A 20,909-nucleotide genomic window follows, 5' to 3' on the forward strand; every position below is an offset into this window, starting at 1 on the left:
TTTTTTTTTTAAAGATTTTATTTATTTATTTGACAGAGAGAGACACAGTGAGAGAGGGAACACAAGCAGGGGGAGTGGGAGAGGGAGAAGCAGGCTCCCCGCAGAGCAGGGAGCCCGATGCGGGACTCGATCCCAGGACCCTGGGATCATGACCTGAGCCGAAGGCAGTCGCTTAACCAACTGAGCCACCCAGGCGCCCGTAAGGGGAAAGTTTTAAACAAACAAGCAACACCCTTTACCCCTCAAAACCAAGCAAACAAAAACCTAGTATTTAGCAGGACACACAATAACAAGCATTCATTCAGTCCTCACCCTGTGTCAGGTACTAGTCTCTGTTCTTCTAAGGGCTTTTAAATATTAACTTATTTACATAGTAACTTCTTTCTAGGTAAGTCTCCCCAGGCAAGGGAAACAAAATAAAAAATAAACTATACACCAAAATAAAACGCTTCTGCATAGCAAAGGACACAATCAACAGAACTAAAAGACAACCTACAGAATGGGAGAAGATATTTGTTTGTTTGTTTGTTTTTTTAAAGATTTTATTTATTTATTTGACAGAGAGAGACACAGTGAGAGAGGGAACACAAGCAAGGGGGAGTGGGAGAGGGAGAAGCAGGCTTCCCGCAGAGGAGAGAGCCCGATATGGGACTCGATCCCAGGACCCTGGGACCATGACCTGAGCCGAAGGCAGTTGCTTAACAACTGAGCCACCCAGGCGCCCTGGGAGAAGATATTTGTAAATGACATATCCAATAAAGGGTTAGTATCTAAAATATTTAAAGAACTGATACAACTCAACACCCAAAAAACGAATAATCCAATTAAAAAATGGGCAAAAGACATGAACAGACATTTTTCCAAAGAAGACATACAGATGGCCAAGAGACACATGAAAGAAACTCATCCTGACTTATCATCAGGGAAATGCAATTAAAACAACAATGTGGTATTAACCCACACCTGTCAGAAGGGCTAAAATCAGTAACACAAGGTCAATCAACAACAGGTGTTGGTGAGGACGTGGAGAAAGGGGAACCCTTTTGCACCGTTGGTGGGAATGAAAACTATTGTGGAATGTAATGTAACCAATGTAACCATTGTGGAAAATACTATGGAAGTTCCTCAAAAAGTTAAAAATAGAACTACCCTATGATCCAGCAATCATGCTACTGGGTATTCACCCAAAGAATACAAAAATAATTCAAAGGGATACACTCACCCCTATGTTTTTATCAGTATTATCTACAATAGACAAATTATGGAATATGGAAACAGCCCACGTGTCCATCAACTGACAAATGGATAAAGATGTAGTTTGTGTGTCTCTCTCTCACACACACACACACACACACGGAATATTACTCAGTCACAAAAAAGAATGAAATCTTTCCATTTGCAACAACGTGGATGGACCTAGAGTATAATGCTAAGCAAAATAAGTCAATTAGAGAGAAACAAATGTATGATTTCAGTCATGTGTGGAATTTAAGAAACCAAATAAACAAGAAAAGGGGAAAAGAGAGGGAGGCAAACCAAGAAACAGACTCTTAACTATAGACAACAAACTGATGGTTACTAGAAGGGAGGTAGAAGGATGGATAGATCTGGTAGGTTTTGGGGATGAAGGACTGGAGTGCACTTACTGTGATGAGTACCGGGTGTTGTATGGAAGTGTTGAAATCACTCTATTGTACACCTAAAACTAATATTACACTGTATGTTAAAACTAACTGGAACTTAAAAAAAATTTTATTTTTTTTATTTTTTTTTTTTAAAGATTTTATTTATTTGACAGAGAGAGATACAGCGAGAGAGGGAACACAAGCAGCGGGAGTGGGAGAGGGAGAAGCAGGCTTCCCACGGAGCAGGGAGCCCGATGCAGGGCCCGATCCCAGGACCCCGGGACCATGACCTGAGCCGAAGGCAGACGCTTAACGACTGAGCCACCCAGGCGCCCCCCAAAAATTTTTTTTAAAGAAAATAAAAAAATAAATGTTAACTCATTTAATTCTTACTACAGCCCTATGACCTACTATTATTATTCCCATTTTATAAGTGGGGAAACTAAGACCCTGGGGAGGTTAAATGACTTGTCACACAGCTAGGCTGGATTAAGCCTGGATTTGAATCCATGCAGCCTGGCTTCACAGTGTTCCTAACCATCACTCTATACACTCTCTTTACGTTAACATTCTACTCCAAGACTGAAAAAGAACAATAATAACTTTAGATGGGTTACACTGAGTATACTGGAATGTCTTTTAATAGAGACTAGCATTTTTGAATAGGTAAACATATTTTTAAAAATGAGCCATTACTTGCTTCTTAACGACAAACTAAAACAAGACCCAGCAAAATTACTCATATATAACCAAACCAAAGTTAAAAATGACTTTGTAAAACCAAAAAGAAGACTAACATATTTTATACCTGCTGCTTTCAAAACCATTACAGGTACACAACATTAAAAAGGCTGACCTTAAGAAAAATAAAAAAGGCTGATCTAAAACATTTATAAACAGAAAACATCTCAGGAATAGTAGTTTGAAGCTGAGAAGCACAAAAACAATGCAGAAAAATATCTCTTACTAGAATCTAACATTTATTAATGCAATGGCTGGAAAAATAAAAAGGAAAAATGAAGAAACTTGTCTGTGAAAGTAACATTAGTTTGCAAATGTGCACAATTCAGTGTGCAAGCCTGAATAATTTGAACATGTTGAAATGGATGCTATTTTAACACCTGTGTTAAAACACTCCTTAAATGAGCCAGTCCACATTTTTTGATAGTGGCAGTACAAAAAGATTACATTTTGTTGCCGGCAGAATGTTCCTTAAAGTGAACGTTACCTTCTAAGTGCTGTATTAGTTTCAGGTATAGAATACAATGATTCAACAATTCTGTACATTAGTTGGGGCTCACCATGATAAGCACTGAGAAATGTGTAAGCTTCAAGGCTTAAAATCACAATATAAAGAGAGCTGTTCCTAATGCAGATTTGATACAACTGTGCATGGCGCTGAGGAAGAAAAAAGTAGGAAGTACTATTCCAAGGGAAAAGACACCATATTGGGGCTCCTGGGTGGCTCAGCAGTTAAGCGTCTGCCTTCGGCTCAGGTCATGATCCCGGGGTCCTGGGATCGAGCCCCGCATCGGGCTCCCTGCTCAGCGGGGAGTCTGCTTCTCCCTCTCCCACTTCCGTTGGGTTCCTGCTCTCGCTATCTCTCTGTCAAATAAATAAATAAAATCTTTAAAAAAGAAAAGAAAAGACGCCATGTAAATTCCACCCTGTGGCAACTTTTCCATGGAAAAGGAATTCAGTGAAAAGCAATTGTACAGGAATATACAGAGAATGCTTCCAATTTATAAGAAAAGAATATGAACTAATACACATGATTTAAAATAATGCCCTATATTTTAATAAATGGTGCTGGGAAAACTAGACAACTACATGCAAAAGATGAAAGTGGACAGTATGGAGGTTCCTCAAAAAAAAAAAAAAGAGATGAGGGCGCCTGGGTGGCTCAGTTGGTTAAGCAACTGCCTTCGGCTCGGGTCATGATCCTGGAGTCCCGGGATCGAGTCCCGCATCGGACTCCCTGCTCAGCGAGGAGCCTGCTTCTCCCTCTGACCCTCCCCCCTCTCCTGTACTCTCTCTCATTCTCGCTCTCTCAAGTAAATAAATAAATCTTTAAAAAAAAAAAAAAAAAGAGAGAGATGAAACTGGACCACTTTCTTACACAACACACAAAAATAGACTCAAAAGTGATTAAAGGCCTAAATATGAGACCTGAAACTATAAAACTCCTAGAAGAAAACAATAATTTCTTTGAAATCAACCACAGAAACATTCTTCTAGATCTGTCTCCTCAGGCAAAGGAAACAAAAGCAAAATTAAACTACTGAGATTATACCAAAATAAAATCCCTTTACACAGCAAAGGAAGCCATCAACAAGACAACCTACCAAATGAGAAAAAATATCTGCAAATGATATATCCAATAAGGAGTCAATATCCAAAATATATAAAGAACTTATAAAACCCAACACCAAAAACTAAAAATAATCCAATAAAAATGGGCAGAGGATCTGAATAGACATTTTTCCCAGGAAGACATAGAGATGGCCAACAGACACATGAAAAAGATGCTCAGCATCGCTCAGCATCAGGGAAATGCAAATCAAAACCACAATGTGATATCACCTAACACCTGTCAGAATGGCTGGAATCAAAAGGACAACAAAAAACAAAAGTTGGAGAGGACATGGAGAAAAAGGAAACCTAATGCACTGCTGGTGGGAATGAAAGCTGGTGCAGCCACTATGGAAAACATCATGGAGGTTCTTCAAAAAATTAAAAATAGAATTATCATAAGATCCAGTAATTCCACCACTGGATATTTACCCAAAGAAAATGAAAACACTAATTTGAAAAGATATATGCACCCATATGTTTCTTGGAACATTATTTACAATAGCCAAGATGTGGAAGTAACCCAAGTATCCATTCACAGATGAATAAGTAAAGATGTACACACGTGTACGTACACACACACACACAGAAATATTACTCAGCCATAAAAAAGAACAAGATCTTGCCATTTGCAACAACATGGATGGACCTAGAAAGTATAATACTAAGTGAAGTCAGAGAAAGACAAATACCACATGATTTCACTCATATGTAGAATTTAAGAAACAAATGAACAAAGAAAAAAGAGACAAACAACACTTAAAAAAAAAAGATTTTATTTATTCATTTTTAGAGAGAGAGCAAGGGGAGAGGCAGAGGGCAGAGAGAGGGACAAATAGACTCTGCACAGAGTGTGGAGCCCACCCGACAGGGGGCTCAATCCCACAACCTGAGATCATGACCTGAGCCAAAACCAAGAGTTGAACACTTAACCAACTGAGCCACCCAGGTGTCCCAAAGTAACAGACTCTTAAATACAGAGAACAGACTGGTGGTTGCCAGAGAGGAGGTGCGTGGGGGATGGATGAATAAGACAAAGGGGATTAAGAGTATACTTATCGTGATGAGCACTGAATAATGCATAGAACTGCTGAATCATTATATTGTACACCTGAAATGTAACACTATATGTAAATTATACTTCAATAGAAAAATAAAAAATAAAATGCCCTATAAGCTTAAAATACTACACTTATCAAGTTATTTAACTTGGACAGATCTGGCTTCTTAAAGTCTTACCTATTATTATCATGTGCCCAAATTAATGCTGATATAAATATGCATAATCACATTATCAGGCTAACCAGACAACTTATCATGTACTAAACTGATAATGATGTTTACAAACAGTAATTTGTAATAATAATAAAGAATAGCAGCAATAAAACACTCTTACCCAAAATAATGAAAAAAAAGCAAGGAAGGAGGGAAAAATTACAACCAACTAAAGACAAAACCAAGATAAAATTCTCCCTAGAAAACTGCTAGAATTCCAGTTATCCGCAAGGATGCCTGAATAGTGGAAGACTTGTAACATCATTAGGATACTGAACTAGAACCCTCAGTAAACTTCTTTATATGCTAATTTTAGTTCCGAATACCAAATTTTAGTAACCCCTAACTTACTTATTAATGCCAAGTCCTTAGATATATGAAGAAATAAAAGTTTAAAGTAATGGATACAGTTTTATCCTCAGAAGAAAGGACTGGAATTTTTGGATCCATTCCAGGCCACCTTGAGTGCCATTAAGACTCACTCTGGCCTGCAGAACCACTTGTTAAGTACCATTTTCAGTGCAAGATAAAGTCCCTTCCTCCCCACCTCTCTCTCTCTCTCTCTGTCACACACACACACACACACACACACACACACACACACACACAGACAGGACTTCAAAATTATGATGATATAAATGGAAAATAACCATTAAGAAAACATCAGGAATTTATATAGGGCAATACGCTTATAATATCTTACATGTGAAATGCTTTGAAGTTTACAAAGCTCTTTTAAGTGCATTATTTTATTAATACATCCATCCTGAGAAGATGAAATTATCTCTATTTTGAAGACCAGAAACCTGGGGTCAAGAAAGTTAACTGGAAAAAAAAAGAAAGTTAAGTAATTGGCTCAAGGTCAAGTTAGACATTTGATTACGTGGCAGACCCAGGATTTTAATTCAGATTTCCTGTTCCTAGTTCCTAGTCTCTAAAACCCCAACTACTATAGGCCAAATCTAGAAATCAAATGATGTAAAAGGCTTTGCAAGACTAAAAAGAACTAGAAGCATTTTATTATGAAGATCATTAATCATTCACGAATGCACCAGTGAAATACCTAGGCCAAGGCCCTAACCTGAGCCATTAAATCTCTCTGGGCCAGTCATCAAGACATTGCAGAGAGGTCCAGGTGATTCTAACATGCAACAAGGTTGAGGACTTCTGATCTCCGTTAGATGATACAACTCGCAACAGTGCATTACAACCATGTTTTCAACTATCATTTGTATTTTTATATTTTCCTTTCATATGTATTAATCATCAGTCCTTAATTAGCCATAGTGACAGAGTTTAATAAAGCCAAAGTGCTGACTTTAAAGACCTCAGTACTAGCTATGAGAAAGGTATATAACTCTGCATAAGAGTAATTACACAAAAGTATTTCTGTCTTACGTTTAAAAACTGTTCTAGTCAATAGTCAGAATATTCAATTAAAATGTACAGCCTTCCATTTGTGCTATTAAGAACGTTTAAAAATCATTATCTTCATCTGAAGGAAAAAAATCCAACAACTTTTCATATAATACTACACCTAAGTTGCATTCATCGAGAAATAGGAAGCTTATTGTACTAAACGTAATATATACAAATAGCAGTTGAGGTATTGGTGGGACCAATTAGATGGCAATTAGCACTGAAAATCATTTTAAAAAATACTGGATACCGAACCAATCTTACCTTTTGTAGACTTGTTGGATTCAACTGAGTTTTGTCAATTATTTTTATTGCAACCTAGAAAAAAATAAATTAATAAATATTTATAGATTTTATAAATTTGGTAACTATAGACTAACTGGTAATAGTTTTGTAAATGCCCAGACATGTGGGACATGAGAGAAACAGAGAGAGATTGATTATATAATGAAAACACTTCTAAAAACGTAGGACAATGAAGATCTATTCCCTATTTGGCAATACTTAAATTTAAAAATTTTTTTTTTTTTTTTTTTAATTTTTAAATTTTAATCCAAGGGCAGGAGTGGTGGTGGTTGCACCATTCCTGGAAGTACTGCAATACCAGGTCAATGCACGGAGTGGACGGAGCAAGCTCCTATTCCACTTCCTAGTTCCCCAAATCCATTTAATGTACTGTCCTCAGACAGAGGATGTATCAGATATTAAACTGAGAGGAACAGATACTACACTTGCTCTTAGTCAAAAGGCTGAGAAGCAATCCAATATTTTAATTTTATCTGACTCTGGGATCCAAGGGCAGTATGTACAGCTTTTACAGATTTATATAGCCCAGAATGCCTTGCTCAGAGTGTCTTGCACACAGTAAGAGTTTGATAATTAAGTAAATATATGAACTAATAGGTTGGAGTTCAATCTAAAACTTTAAAAACATTTTATTAAAAAAAAATAGAAAAGATCTTTAGGTAGTTAAAGAAGGAAAAGGGACTAGTTCCACAGCAATCTGTAGGCCAAGTGAAACATGTACAGAGACAACAAATGGATTACCTGGTCACCTTTGTTCAAAAAGGGGTGAGTAAACCCCAAGCAGTCTTAACAAGCCACTAAGATACAGAAAGAAAGAACTATAGCTTCTAGTCATACAAACTTATCTTAAAAAAAAAAAAAAAAAATCAGTTTTACTAATATTTACTAAGTGGACTTGCAGCAGCGTCCTTATCTGGTATGTTGTCCTTTCTAGAATAAAAGTGACTTCTAGGAACAAGGGACATCCAGAATGGGGGGAGAGGGTAACAACAGGGGATGAAAGGGAACATAAGTGAAGAAAGAGGCTTTGCCAGGAACTGGAGAACATAATTAACTCAGCTTTGCAACTGAGGTCCAGGACAACAAATGATCTAACCCCACACTGATGAGGCTGTATTCCTACTGTGCATCCTTCAGGACCAGATCCAATAAGAAGCACCACTGAAGAAAGGGAGTAAAAGTCTGGGGAAAGTGCTTGGAGATCCTCTATGTCAGTAGTACTCAAACTTTTTGGTTCCCTTTACACTCTTAAAGATTACTAATGATCCCAAATGTGGGTTATATCTATTAATATTTACCTTATTACAAATGAAAACTGAAAAATTGTAAAAATAAGTATTGAACATAGTAAGATTCATTTCAACATAATATTCAACAAATGGTGCTGGGAAAACTGGGTATCCACATGCAAAAGAATGAAACTGAACTCTTACCTAACATCATCTACAAAAATTACCGCAAAATGGACCAAACACCGAAATGTAAGATTTAAAACTGGTTTTAAATTTTAAATTTCTTCTAATGTTTTAGAAGAAAACATACAGTAAAAGCTTCACAAAACTGGACTGGGCAGTGATTTCTTAGATATGACACAAAAGGCACAGACAACAAAAGAAATAGCCAAATTAGACTTCACAAAAATTTTTAAATTCTGTGCATCAAAAGACAATATCGATAGAGTAAAAAGGCAACCCAGAGAATGGGGAAAATACTTACAAATCATAGATCTGAGAAGGGATTAATATCAAGAATATAGCGAGAACTCCTACAACTCAACGACAAAAAACCCAATTGAAAAATGGGCAAAGGACCTGAAGAGACATTTCCCCAAAGAAGATCTACAGTGGACTCCTGAACAATATGGGGGTAGGGGCACTGCCCCCTCCAAGTTGAAAATCCATGAATAACTTCTGACTCCCCCAAAACTTTACTAATAGCCTACTGTTGATGGGAAGCCTTACTGATAATACAGTTAACACATGTTTTGTATGTTGTATGTGTTCTTACAATAAAGTAAGCTAGAGAAAAGAAAATGTATTACAAAAATGATAAGAGAAAATATAGTACTCTACTGCATTTAAAGAAAAAAATCTACGTATAAGTAAACCTGCCCAATTCAAACCATGTAGTTCAAGGGTTAACTGTACAAACGGCCAGTAAGCACATAAAAAAGATGCTCAACATCACTGATCATTAGGGAAATGCAAACCAAAACTCCAACATACCATTTCACACCCATCAAGATGGCTACTATAAAAAAACAAAACAGGGGCGCCTGGGTGGCTCAGTTGGTTAAGCGACTGCCTTCGGCTCAGGTCATGATCCTGGAGTCCCTGGATCGAGTCCCGCATCGGGCTCCCTGCTCGGCAGGGAGCCTGCTTCTCCCTCTGACCCTCCCCCCTCTCATGTGCTCTCTCTCTCTCTCTCATTCTGTCTCAAATAAATGAATAAAATCTTAAAAAAAACCTCCCAGACAACAACAAGCAGTAAGGATGTAGGGAAACTGGAAACCTTGTGCACTGTTGGTAGGAATGTAAAATGGTACAGCTGCTGTGGAAAACAGTACAGAGTTCCTCAAAAAAATTAAAAATAGAATTACCATATGATCAAGCAATTCCATTTCTGGGTATGTACCCAGAAGAACCAAAAGCAGGGACTTAAATAGATGTTTGTACACCCACATTCATAGCAGCACTATTCACAATAGCTAAAATGTGGAAGTAACCCCAGCGTCCACAGAGCGATGAATGGATAAGCCTAAAGTAGTGTCTCCATACAGTAGAATATTTTTCAGTCTTAAAAAGGGAGGAAATTCTGGGGCGCCTGGGTGGCTCAGTCGGTTAAGCGACTGCCTTCGGCTCAGGTCATGATCCTGGAGTCCCGGGATCGAGTCCCGCATCGGGCTCCCTGCTCGGCGGGGAGTCTGCTTCTCCCTCTGACCCTCCCCCCTTCATGCTCTCTCTAGCTCATTCTGTCTCTCAAAATAAATAAATAAAATCTTTAAAAAAAAAAAAAGGAAGGAAATTCTGACAAAGGCTATAGCATGGATGGACCTTGAGGACACTATGTTAAATGAAACAAGCCAGACACAAAAGGACAGGTACTACATGATTCCACTTTATGAGGTTCCTAGAGAGTTCACATTCATAGAGACAGAAAGTAGAATGGGGGAAGGAAGGAATGGGGAATTAGTATTTATGGATACAGAGTTTCAGTTTTACAAGATGAAAATAGGTCTGGAGATGCATGATGGTAATGGTTGCACAATATAAATGTATTCAATACTACTGAAACGCACACTTAAAAATAGTTAAGAGTAATTTTATGTTATGTGTATTTTATCACAATAAACTGAAAAAAATAAGCCCATTACATGTTAATATAAATAACATTTTTATGAAATTCTCATATATCATATATTCAATCTGTTGTGATGTCACACGTCATACAGCCTCTGGAAAATTTTACTTTAGGTTCATGAAAGAGAATGGAAAAAGTACTGTCTTAATAATATTACAAAAATAGTATTGACTTTGCAGACCCTCTAAAAGGTTCTCCAGAGAGACCTCCAGGGGTCCCCATAGCTACTTCAAGAACTGCTGCACTTATTCATATTAACACTTAAAAAAACAACGACCCCTGCTTCACCTGGCCTAAAGCCTCCATCTGCCTAAGTTATCTATTACTTCCTATGAACCCACTGACCTCCAGAGGAGCTAAAGACAGACAAATGCTGCTAACATGGCACCCAGTGAACTTGACCCTGGAGCGTAAGGACCCGTCACCCCAGCCCACCCCAATTGGGGAGGAAAAAGATCAGAAATGCAGGAGGGGTAGAGAGTCAGCATGTGTGTGCCTGAAAAAAGCAAAGACAGAATTCTGATTTCATATTCGGAAAACACAAGTCTTGGTGGAAACCATAGCAAAAAAAAAAAGCGAAAGGAAATGTCAGTGGCTGGAATATACAAACAATGACCTTGTTCACATCTCACCTGGGGACTGACGTCTTGTTATAGCCCCAACATACTACCAGGTACATAAGTGCTTCCTGAGCTTATGTGAGCCCTGACCACTCATACTCAGTAACCACACACGTGTTCGAGATGGAGACAGAAGAGTGAAGAAATAGGGTTTCTGGTGTTTTAACAGATATCATTTTAAATTTTAATTTAAATAAATAAAATTAAATAAATAATTTTAAAAATTACATTATTTCAGGGGTGCCTGGGTGGCTCAGTCGGTTAAGCATCTGCCTTTGGCTCAGGTCATGATCTCAGGGTCCTGGGATCAAGCCCTGCATCACAATGGGCTCCCTGGCTGGCAGGGCGTCGGCTTCTCTCTCTCCACTGCCCCTCCCTATGCTCATGCTCTCTCTCTCTTGCTCCCCCAAATAAATAAAATCTTTTTTAAAAATTATATTATTTCAAAGATTAATGGATTAATTTTCTTCAAACTGTACTTTCATAAGTAATTTTATGTGGTATCCATGGATCTCCCAATTTCCAAAGAGACCCTTAGATATACTATTCCTTTCTGGCCACCATTCTGTTTTCTTCCTCCTTCTGATGGCCAGATCTATCAAATATTCTGCCTTTCTGGTTCTTCTTCCCTCTGATCCTCTGAGACCTGGTTTCTATTCTCATGACCAGACTCTTTTTTTTTTTTTTAAAGATTTTATTTATTTATTTTATTTATTTGGCAGAGAGAGAGAGCAGGAGAGCGGTAGAAGGAGAGGGAGTAACAGGCCCCCCGTCGAGCAGGGAGCCTGACGCGGGGCTCGATCCCAGGACCCTGGGATCATGACCTGAGCCAAAGGCAGTCACCTAACCAACTGAGCCACCCAGGCGCCCCTCTCATGACCAAAATCTTGATCACTAGCTTCTTCTGGCTCTGTTCGGTAACTGCCTTCTATTTTACAGAAAAGATTCTATTCTTCAGCATTTTCTTTTTCAAATACTGCTATTCAAATAGTATTTAAAGCAAAAGCAGGAGCTCAAAATGTGTTTCATTCAGCTAAATCAAACTGCAGAAGAGAGTCATTTTATTAAAAGTAAGTGTCCTCTGAGTGAAACACTGCAATTTACAGTGATGTGAATCTGTGTGGCCATGAAGCCTGAGGGGGAAGCCTATAATCCCCTCTTCCTCCAGCTCCCTGCTGGGGTGACTCAACTACCAAAATAATCGTGGCCCAGAGCTGGCACCTGGGGGAGAGCTCAGACCTCGAAGTCAGTAAGAGAGGAAGCAAGTGGGGGCATCACCAGGTACCTGAGAAAGATGGAGACTGGAGAGAAGACCACACACATGTTCCCAAGGTTGTGGAGTTTTCTGGAGGTTTTTTTGGCAGGGGATGGGGCGTGCATAGCAAAAGCCAAGGGAGTTCACTGGGGAGAAAAGAGGACTGCCCCTGCCACTTGTGTGAAGTTCTGGGAAATTCCATTTATTCACCCTGATGCCAGAAACAAAGTGGAAAATTACAAAAGAGGGAAAAAGAGAGCTCATACACGAGAAGGGCTTCCCTCAGTATACGTCACCCTAGAGGGCCCAATAAACCTGTAGCAAACACCCACCAGAGAAATAAATACCCTTATCTTTCACTTCCTGTCAATTTTCTACTGGTCAAAGGTCCCAAAATCCTGCTCCCAACATGCATTAAAGCATCCACAAACACTAAAAGAGCAGTCAAAAAAAGATCCCAGGTCTTTAAGAGGATGCAGTAGCCTGGAAGGATGGATTATTAGCTCAGGCTGCGGTAACAAAAATACCATAGACTGAGTGGCTTAAACAACAGAAATTTATTTTCTCACAGACTGGAAGGCTGGAAGTCCAAGATCAGAGTCTGACCAGCATGGTCAATTCCTGGTGAGGCTTTTCCTCTTGGCTTGCAGATGGCCCCCTTCTCACCGTGTCCTTACATGGTGGAGAGGGGGCAGCTTTCTGGTGTCTCTTCTTGTAAGGACACTAATCGTACTGGATCAAGACCCCACCTTTATGATCTAATTTAACCTATTTCCACAAAAGCCCTATCTCCAAATACATTGGGGGTAAGGGATTTAATATATGATTTTGAGAGACACCATTCAGTCCACAGCAATAACGACCAAGCTGAACAACTACAATAAGCGGCTACAAAATAAAACTTCAAATTAAAACATAACGCTCAACACATGGAAGAAACACAACATGGAAGAATGTCACAAACATAAAGTGCAGTAAAAGAGGCAGACACAAAATAATATATACTGTATGATTCCATTAGCACATTAAGGAAGACAAAAAATGATCTACGGTATTAGAAGTCAAGACAGTGGTTACCCTGGGGAGGAAGGACAGAGAAGTGAGTAGAAAAAGACAGAAGAGAAGCTTCTGGGGTTCAAGTCATAGTATAGTTTTGCCCTGGGTCATGGTTATACAAATGTGCTTACTTTGTGTTAATTCATCAAGGTGTACACTTATGATCTGGGCACTTTTTCTGGATGTGTGTTATATTTCAATAAGGAGTTTATTTAAAAAAAAAAAAATCAATCGTGACTCTAAATAACGATCATGAAAAGACAGCAGATAATGCCTAAAACCAAAAAATTAAATAAGAATAAGAGCATGCTGTGTATCAACTATACTTCAATAAAAAATGTTTTTAAAGAATAAAAGCATGTTGGGCGCCTGGGTGGCTCAGTCGTTAAACGTCTGCCTTCAGCTCAGATCATGATCCCAGGGTCCTGGGATCGAGCCCCGCATCGGGCTCCCTGCTCCGCAAGAAGCCTGCTTCTCCCTCTCCCACTCCTGCTTGTGTTCCCTCTCTCGCTGTGTCTCTCTCTGTCAAATAAATAAAACAAATCTTTAAAAAAAAAAAAAAAAGAATAAAAGCATGTTAAAGATAGAAGTAAAACCTAAAGAATCAGTTTATATTGTACACCTGAAACTAATATAACACAGTATGTTAACTAACTGGAATTAAAATAAAAACAAACAAACAAAAAAAACAAAATAAAACAGTTTAAAAGACTGAAATTGGCCATCTTGGGAGATTAGGAAATGGGGGTGGGGGATCAAGGGACTCAGTTTTTAAACAAGCCTTGACTCTTTAAACTGCATAACTGAACTTGAATATAAGTAAGTGAAAAGGTTTCTCATAACCACAATGAGGGCATTTAGTTAAAGGTGGCATATTGATCCCATGCATTTCCCTCTTCTCCCACCTGCTGGTCCAATTAAAGAACAAAGACAGAATGACAAAGAGAATGGGAGAGGTGCCATCAGGAGAAAAGTGACTTTAAACAATTTCTGTTAGATAAAAATCTGAGGCCCACATAGCAGGGCACATAAAAGCCTACAGTGTGCCCAAAGAAGGGTACAATCCAGGGAAACCTCACTGAGAAAATCACTTTGTGCTGTGTATGTGGCAACTTTCCTACTGACCACCAGGAAGCTAAGCCAGGCACATGACCAGCAGCCTCCACATACCATGTCCCATGTAGAGAGCTCTCAATTTGCTTCGTAGTGCTCCCCCTTGAAAACACTAATGGCGAATCAAAAATCATAGATATACAAGGAAAGCCTGTGATTTTTTGATACCCTTCTCCATATATCTGTTAGGGGAAAACACCAGATAATTTCTCTTTCAAAAACAGAGATAGTTGTTTGTTGCTGGGTATGGTGATTATGTTCTACAAAGCCACTGTGAATACTGCTCCTAGAGGAAATACAGGGTTAGGTTCCTATGGGCCCCTGGTCATAAAAACTTTCATCAACTGATCAATACATAACCTTGTTTTATGTGTGTTTCTTTTTAAGCACACCTTATTTACTACATATCATTGATTCAGTAACATTGAACTGTCAGCCAGCAGCAGAGCCTAACTCATGTCTGAATGAAGCTTATCTAACAAATGTGTTTTCTCTATCAGGCACATCACAGCCTTTCACTTAGAAACACTGGCTAGTACTTCAGCCCTACACTTGGGGGCCATTTTGAACAGCAAAATTGACAACAAAAAGCACAAAAATGCAAAAACCATGGAGTAAACAGACCACAAAGAGAGCATTTGTTGTGGTATGAAAGCTGAAACAAGGCAGAGCATCATCACCTTGTTGGATCTCAGCTGGGGATGCATACATTGGGCAATTCAAACTTTCTGATGCTTTGTGCATGTCCACAAATACTGCAAAAGCATCGCAAGTACTGATTCTGGAATTACAAACAAACTGTAGTGAGCAGATGAATCTGAAAATATGGAATTTGCAAGTGAGATCAACTGTATCTGTTCTAGAGATGGGTGATGGTGACGGTTGCACAACAATGCAAATGCACTTAAGGCCGCCAAACTGTACACTTAAAATGGTTAAAATGGTAAATTTCATGTTATGTATATTTTACCACAATAAAAAAAGTGTAACAGTTGTGTAAGTAAGTGATTTTTAATTTGTAGAAACTGGGTTCAGGTGAGGTTCTCTTTTTCTGCACACCAACTGTAAATACTCTACCTCCAGATTGTATTAAAAGCAAGATGAACATCTTTATACTTTTCAATTATATCTGTTAGTGGAATAGGAGCCTGTCTTTCACCCTTCTGCTCACTTCCAAATCTACTACTATTAATTTCCAAATGAAGCAAATTGTTCTGGGTATCAATACTTTTTGGCAGTCACTATAGTTGTTTTGAATAAACATTCCATTAATCATTGCCCCCTCTGCCACCAAAAATTACTACTTGCTGAGTTTTAGTAGAGTATCAAAGAACAATATTTGCAGTTATCTGAAAAAGGGAATTAAGACACTCTTCTCTTTTCTAGTTATATTATCCGTGTGGGGTCAGATTTTCTTCATAAACTTCAACCAAGGGCACCTGGGTGGCTCAGTCAGTTAAACATCTGCCTTCGGCTCATGTCATGATCCCAGAGTCCTGGGATCGAGCCCCTCATGGGCTCCCTGCTCAGTGGGGAGCCTGTTTCTCCCTCTTCTCCCTCTCCCTCTGCCCTTCCCCCTACTCGTGCTCGCTCGCTTGCTCTCTCTCAAATAAGTAACTTTAAAAAACTTTGACCAAAGCAGTATACTGACATAAATGCAGAAGAATATATGAAAACCCAGCAACCTTCTATTAAAACAGACACTAAAGATATTTGCAAAAAACTAAAACAATGTCACTCTTTTCAGTAATTTGTTTTGTACAATAGGGGTTTTTTCCTCATAAAAATGTTATTTAGGGGCGCCTGGGTGGCTCAGTCGTTAAGCATCTGCCTTCTGCTCAGGTCATGATCCCAGGGTCCTAGGATTGAGCCCCACATCAGGCTCCCTGCTCAGCGGGAGGCCTGCTTCACCCTCTCCCACTCCCCCTGCTTGTGTTCCCTCTCTCGCTGTCTCTGTCAAATAAATAAATGAAATCTTTAAAAAAAAAAAGTGATTTAAATTAAATGTAAAAGGTCTGTTATTACTTTATTTTTTTAAAAGATTTTATTTATTTGTCAGAGAGAGAGAAAGAGAGCACAAGCAGGGGGAGCAGCAGGCAGAGGGAGAGGGAGAAGAAGGCTCCCCGCTGAGCAGGGAGCCCAGTGTAGGACTCGATCCCAGGACCCTGGGTTCAAGACCTGAGCCGAAGGCAGATGCTTAACCATGTGAGCCACCCAGGCATCCCTGTTATTACTTTAAATGAATTAATATACGTTTTAAATTTATTAGTGTTAACTTCTAGTATGGTAAATATCAGTCTATACAACCCATGTAAACAAAGGCTTTTTGGGAGTCCTCAATTTTTTTACTTTTTACTTATATTTATTTATTTTTAAAAGATTTTATTTATTTGAGAGAGAGAAAGAAAGGGGAGGGGTAGAGGGAGAAGCAGGCTCCCCGCTGAGCAGGGAGCCCAAAGTGGGGCTCGATCCCAGGACCCTGGGATCATGACCTGAGCCGAAGGCAGACGCTTAACAGCTGAGCCACCCAGGCGCCCCGTCCTCATTTTTTTTAAAAAAGATTTTATTTACTTATTTGTCAGAGAGAGAGAGAGCGCACGCACAAGCAGGGGGAGTGGCAGGCAGAGGAAGAAGCAGGCTCCCTGCCGAGCAAGGAGCAGGATGTGGGATTCCATCCCTGGATCCTGGGATCATGACCTGAGCTGAAGGCAGACACTTAACCAACTGAGCCACCCAGGAATCCCGGGAGTCCTCAATTTTAAAAGTTTAAAATTGCATTCTGAGACACAAAGAATTTGGGAAATGTCGTTCTAATCAATGCAACCGCACACAACCACTAAACCTGGTACAATACCATGAAGCTGCATGGAGAACTGCTCGGCATGAAATTCTGAGACAGAAAAACCAGAATACAAAATTATGACCAAAAATATGATGAAAAAACATACATATGGAGAATATACAAAGATAAAAATGGTATTCAGAATATTTTAAGTGTGGGATTTTCTTCCTCTCTAGTCTCCAAACTCTCTGTGAAGATGATCTTCACACACAAAAAGTTGTTACTAAAATATAAAACCACTTATCTAGGGTGCCTGGGTGGCTCAGTTGGTTAAGCGACTGCCTTCAGCTCAGGTCATGATCCCAGGGTCCTGGGATTGAGTCCCACATCGGGCTCCCGGCTCAGCGGGGAGCCTGCTTCTCCCTCTGACCCTCTCCCCTCTCATGCTGTTTCTCTCCTGCTCACTCTCTAATAAATAAATAAATAATCTTTAAAAAAAAAAAAACAAAACCACTTATCTAAAGTCCCAAGAAGTTGAGCACACCCGGAATGAAGAACTACAGTTTTTCATTCTTACAATCAACAACAAATGGTGAATGAGGTGCCAGATCTAACCCTTCCCCTTCCTGCTCTCTGGTGCCTCCTTCAGCGCCGGAGAAAGGACACAGATGCAAGCAGGTTAGGAGCTCACTTCCAGTGAAGTGTGGAGGACAGACAGTAAAAGCATACAGGCATAACAGCACAGTTAATAATTTGTTTTGTACAAAAGGGGTTTTTTCCTCATAAAAACAAGACAACAGTGGGGAAACTAGTTCAGTAATTTTCTTGAAAGAGAGAAGAGAAAACCATCACCAGAAACAACATGATTTGCCCAGCATAACTCGGGAAGGGCTCCAAACTTGGGAGGTTGGGAGGCACCAAAGGCAACAGTGGAGCTACTGGGCTAATTACAAGGTTACAAGTCTGTATGCAGAATGTGTGCTGCTCCCCAACCCAGCCAATAACCATTGGCTCTGTAGAGGCTAAAAATGTTTTCTGTGGAGATGATGAGAATCAAGTTCAATGAGCCCAGGAGAGGACAGGAACAGGCCTGGAGATGAAAAAGGGGACATTAAGTGTCAGACTACCATGAAGGGTTGGATGGCCAGCTCCTCCCAGGCAGAACAGAGGATTCTTATTTACAGAAACAAAATGGCCTCAGAGAAGAGATCTAAAGACACAGATATCTGGGGTCCTGCAATAAAAGCACCAGACAACTCCCAACAGGAAAGCTACGTGTGGTCAAACATATCCTATGTTTGCAAACTCAGCTATTGATGAGCTTCTGAGAGCTCCATCTGAAATACAAACAGATGACCACAGATTATCAGATTCCAAAGAAAGGCTCTGTATGACAGACAGTTACCAAGGAAGAACCCCAGAGAAAAGAGAAATGGTGCAGGAAGCAGAATCTGTTAAAAAAAAAAAAAAAAAAAAAGAGGAAAGCCTTTATTACCCTCACAGGGAGTTGTTAACAGAAGAAACAGCATTCATGATCCCAGAACTGGATACTATACAAACAAATAATCAGAGAACAAGAAAGAGCTGGGAGAGGGGCGCCTGGGTGGCTCAGCCGGTTGGGTGTCTACCTTCAGCTTCTGGGATCGAGTCCTGCATCGGGCTCCTTGCTCAGTGGGGAGCCTGCTTCTCCCTCTGCCTGCCGCTTCAGCTGCTTCTGCTTTTTCTCTCTCTCTCTCTGACAAATGAATAAATTAAATCTTAAAAAAAAAAAAGAAAAAAGAAAAAAGAAAGAAAGAGCTGGGAGGAAGGGGGAGGACATACAACAGGACACACATACACACAAATTTAACAAAAGATGAAATTAAAGACATTGCCCAGAAAATAAAATAGAAACGCAGATGGAAAACAGATTTTTTTCAAAAAAAGTCAAGGTTCTTTTCCAAGAGTTCCAGTCTCTGATTAGTAAGAATTACAGAATGAAGATTTTTAAATAATAAAACGAGACAATTCTCTGGAACTGAAAGACAAGAATCTCCAAACTGAAAGGGTCCAATGAGCAATCAAGAAGAATGGATGCAGGGCGCCTGGGTGGCTCAGTTGGTTGAGCGACTGCCTTCGGCTCAGGTCATGATCCTGGAGTCCCTGGATCGAGTCCCGCATCGGGCTCCCTGCTTGGCGAGGAGCCTGCTTCTCCCTCTAACCCTCCCCCCTCTCTCATGTACTCTCTCTCTCTCTCTCATTCTCGCTCTCTCAAATAAAGAAATAAATCTTAAAAAAAAAAGAAGAATGGATGCAGATCAACTCCCTGTACCTCACTGAAATTTCTGAATAGCAAGGATAAATGCGAAGAGTCTAAAAAGGTTCTAGAGAGGAAAAAAAAATTCACACACTTAAGCCACTTACATTGTTATACTCCAATCTCTAGAACTACCAATACTGGAAAACTCTTTCTGACCTTAATTTTGAGCTTCCCACTCTCTATCACCTCCTCTACCTTTCCTGACTACTCAATCTAGAACGCCAATAACTGTCTGAACTCACCAGGATCCATAATGACTGGTCCCACCACCTTCTTATGATTTGTCTTCTCTCTCAAGTTATTTCCTATTCAAATCTGTAGTCCTTCACTGTAATCACTCCCTTAGGTATTCCAAATCAATGCCCTTGCTCTGTTCCCATTCTCTACACTTAGTGTGAAAAAATCCCAACTATCTATAAATGCCATGCTTGTGTCTGGGTACCTGAATGTTGCTGGAGAGTAATTTCCAGCCATACTGCTTATTCCCACTTTAAATCCATGATCCCCTTAGGGAAGCCTTAAGGTCACCTGGCAATTCTACTACCTTCTTCCAGTCCGTTAACTCTTCTGCTTGCCCAGTAATTACTGTAACTTCTCACATCTCTAAAATCTCCTATCTCCTTGATAATCACACTCTTAGCTGATGATCTTGCTTTCCATTTTACTGAAAAAATACTTGTAACAAGCAGAAAACCTCCACAAGCTCCCACACCACCACACAGAGTCCTGAGCTGCACCCAGGCCAGTGCCCTCTACCTTTCTCCTGTTTCTGTGTAAGAACTGTCCACATTACCAGGGCCAATACTTCCGCCACCTCCTTTCACCCTCTCAAATATCTCTCCCACGGCACCACTTTCCCCCTTTCTGTCAGATTATTCCCATTAACAGATAAACATGTTGGTATTTGGCCCATCCTTTAAAAAACAGCTTGACCTGACAGCTCTCTGTAGCTACTTTTCTGTATCTTGATTACGGTGGTAGTAACATGAATCTATAAATGTGTTACAATTCAGAGAACTGTACATCAAAGGAAAAAATGATGTGTAATTTTAAAAATAACACAAACTTGCTTAATTCTGATGTCCAAAATGAGAGTGAGTTCAAAGGGTGCTCAGATACAAGATGTTATACAAATGTTACAGCCTTCCCATATTATTCATAACAGCTAAGGAAAAAATGTCATTCACAGCAGCAACAAAAATTTTAAAATACTTTGGAATGAACTTAAGAATTATGCAAAACTATTCACCTACTCTGTAGAATTTGTTTGTAATCCCCTTTAAAAAAGAATGATGAAAAACCTAGATGAAGAAAATTACAAACCCTGAAAACAAAATTGAGACACATTTCATATTCCTATATAGAAGGACTTGGTATCATTCAAATAGCAAATTTCCCCCAGATCAGTTTATAAAGCCAGTTAATTCCAATCAAAATTAATCTTATC

At 39.5% G+C, this 20,909-nt stretch overlaps 1 protein-coding gene and 1 non-coding gene across 13 annotated transcripts in view; both read right to left on the reverse strand.

Annotated features, from left to right (window-relative positions):
- The window catches only part of MARK3 (microtubule affinity regulating kinase 3), a 119,879-nt gene that overhangs the window by 64,115 nt on the left and 34,855 nt on the right, over positions 1–20,909 (reverse strand). For 9 of the 12 annotated variants that reach the window (XM_081829856.1, XM_081829853.1, XM_081829851.1 and 6 more), the window contains one exon: positions 6,936–6,989. The exons of the other annotated variants lie outside the window; for them this stretch is intronic. In XM_081829856.1, the coding sequence (XP_081685982.1) occupies positions 6,936–6,989 (54 nt within the window). The remainder of the gene's footprint in view (positions 1–6,935; positions 6,990–20,909) is intronic. 12 annotated transcript variants of the gene reach the window in all.
- Positions 7,242–7,432, reverse strand: LOC115944544 (U2 spliceosomal RNA). The gene has a single exon (XR_004079074.1). It is a non-coding gene; the product is annotated as a U2 spliceosomal RNA (small nuclear RNA).

This window comes from Leptonychotes weddellii, chromosome 9, assembly GCF_054177405.1.
Source record: "Leptonychotes weddellii isolate Sample4059 chromosome 9, ASM5417740v2, whole genome shotgun sequence".
NCBI lineage: Eukaryota > Metazoa > Chordata > Mammalia > Carnivora > Phocidae > Leptonychotes > Leptonychotes weddellii.